Raw genomic sequence first — 1,466 nt, forward strand, 5'->3', positions numbered from 1 at the left:
AATATAATATAATATAATATAATATAATATAATATAATATAATGTTTTAATTCTTATAATGTATTATACTTACAATAAACTGAAATTTCATCAATAAAATCTAAATAAGTCTATTAATTTAATATTCTGATAATGATATGATATTACCTCAAAGGATTCCTATACATTCATAAATATGTAACGTTTAAGATGCTGCCAATATATTGATATTGCAAATTTGACTATTAATGCACACATACAAAAATGTGTGTATGCTAGAACCAACAAAACTTAAGTGAAAAGAATTCAATTACACAGAGAAAATTCTCTAGGTGCACAGAAAGAGGAAACCAAAAGGTATGCATAGCAACATAACTATTTAGAAAGAGGAAACCAAAAGGTTTGGAGATGTTTATACAGAAACATCACATGACCCGCTATGAGCCCAACTGTCAAAACAAAGCTAGGCATTTAGCTTCAGTTCCCAATAACAGTGCAGAGTGCAAGTAAAGTGACCCCATAATAAACCAAGACCCGCCATTTACCAAGTCCTGCTTCTGTTTGTTAACAAGTGAGAACCTGCAGCCATTTCAACACTGAAAATATTGACATCTCTGATGCTACACATACCTAAAAATGTGGTTAAATGAATATTTGTATATGAAATTAATACTGACACATATGCATGCCCCCAAAAAGTACTTGCACACTTAAGCAACACTCAAAGTGTCTTTGATTTAGATAATAAAATATCCAACTAGGTAGCTTCTAAGACAGCACTATCAAAACACTCACAAAAAAGAGTTTAGATGCTATGCAGATACTTCTGAGATTCTTGTCCACAAGCCAAGTGAAGCATCGTCATGCATGGAGATGCTAATCTCTCACCGTGGAACCGAGTGAAATGGGATTCCTCTACTCTGACGAGGACATTGTACTCCAAGCAAACACACAATCACACGTGCAGACATGCATTGTTCTGCTTTTCCAATGTCAGCCCTGTGAGAAGCTTTAGAAACAATGTCTCTTTTTGAAAGATCTGATTTTTGCATGCATCTCAGAGAGCTTTGTGCACATTGCTGGAAAATTTCCTCTTGCAATTTTGGGTTTATCATTACTAATAACAATTTTGATTTAATCTGGAGTGCAAAATGAGGGTGGGAGGCTTGTGAGAGGGAGTTTGAGGAACAAGATTTCAAGCGAACAAGTGTCTCTCCCTCATTCTTCTACACTGTGTCATATTAAAGTCAAAGGCGGCGAGTGAGACAATGCTTTACCTTTGACCTTTGCGATGAGGGTCCCGGCCGCGCTGAGGATCTCCACTGAATTCAGGGAGTGACGTTTGGAAATCACAGATTTTAATACACGCAACAGCTCTCCTAGACGCTCGTGAACCACCTGGTGCAGACAGTCCTGGTGATCTGAAACACACAGACGAAAGCACTACAGTCAGGAAAAAAAAAAAAAAAAAAAACACTAAACTTTTC

General features: G+C 36.5%; 1 protein-coding gene across 2 annotated transcripts in view; it reads right to left on the bottom strand.

The window, feature by feature from the left end:
• Positions 1 to 1,466, bottom strand: part of LOC107757709 (rho GTPase-activating protein 29-like) — a 42,150-nt gene that overhangs the window by 16,213 nt on the left and 24,471 nt on the right. For both annotated transcript variants that reach the window (XM_016575263.1, XM_016575262.1), the window contains exon 3: positions 1,257 to 1,400. In XM_016575263.1, the coding sequence (XP_016430749.1) occupies positions 1,257 to 1,400 (144 nt within the window). The remainder of the gene's footprint in view (positions 1 to 1,256; positions 1,401 to 1,466) is intronic.

This window comes from Sinocyclocheilus rhinocerous, unplaced genomic scaffold, assembly GCF_001515625.1.
Source record: "Sinocyclocheilus rhinocerous isolate Xijiao unplaced genomic scaffold, SAMN03320098_v1.1 scaffold1374, whole genome shotgun sequence".
Taxonomy (NCBI): Eukaryota; Metazoa; Chordata; class Actinopteri; order Cypriniformes; family Cyprinidae; genus Sinocyclocheilus; species Sinocyclocheilus rhinocerous.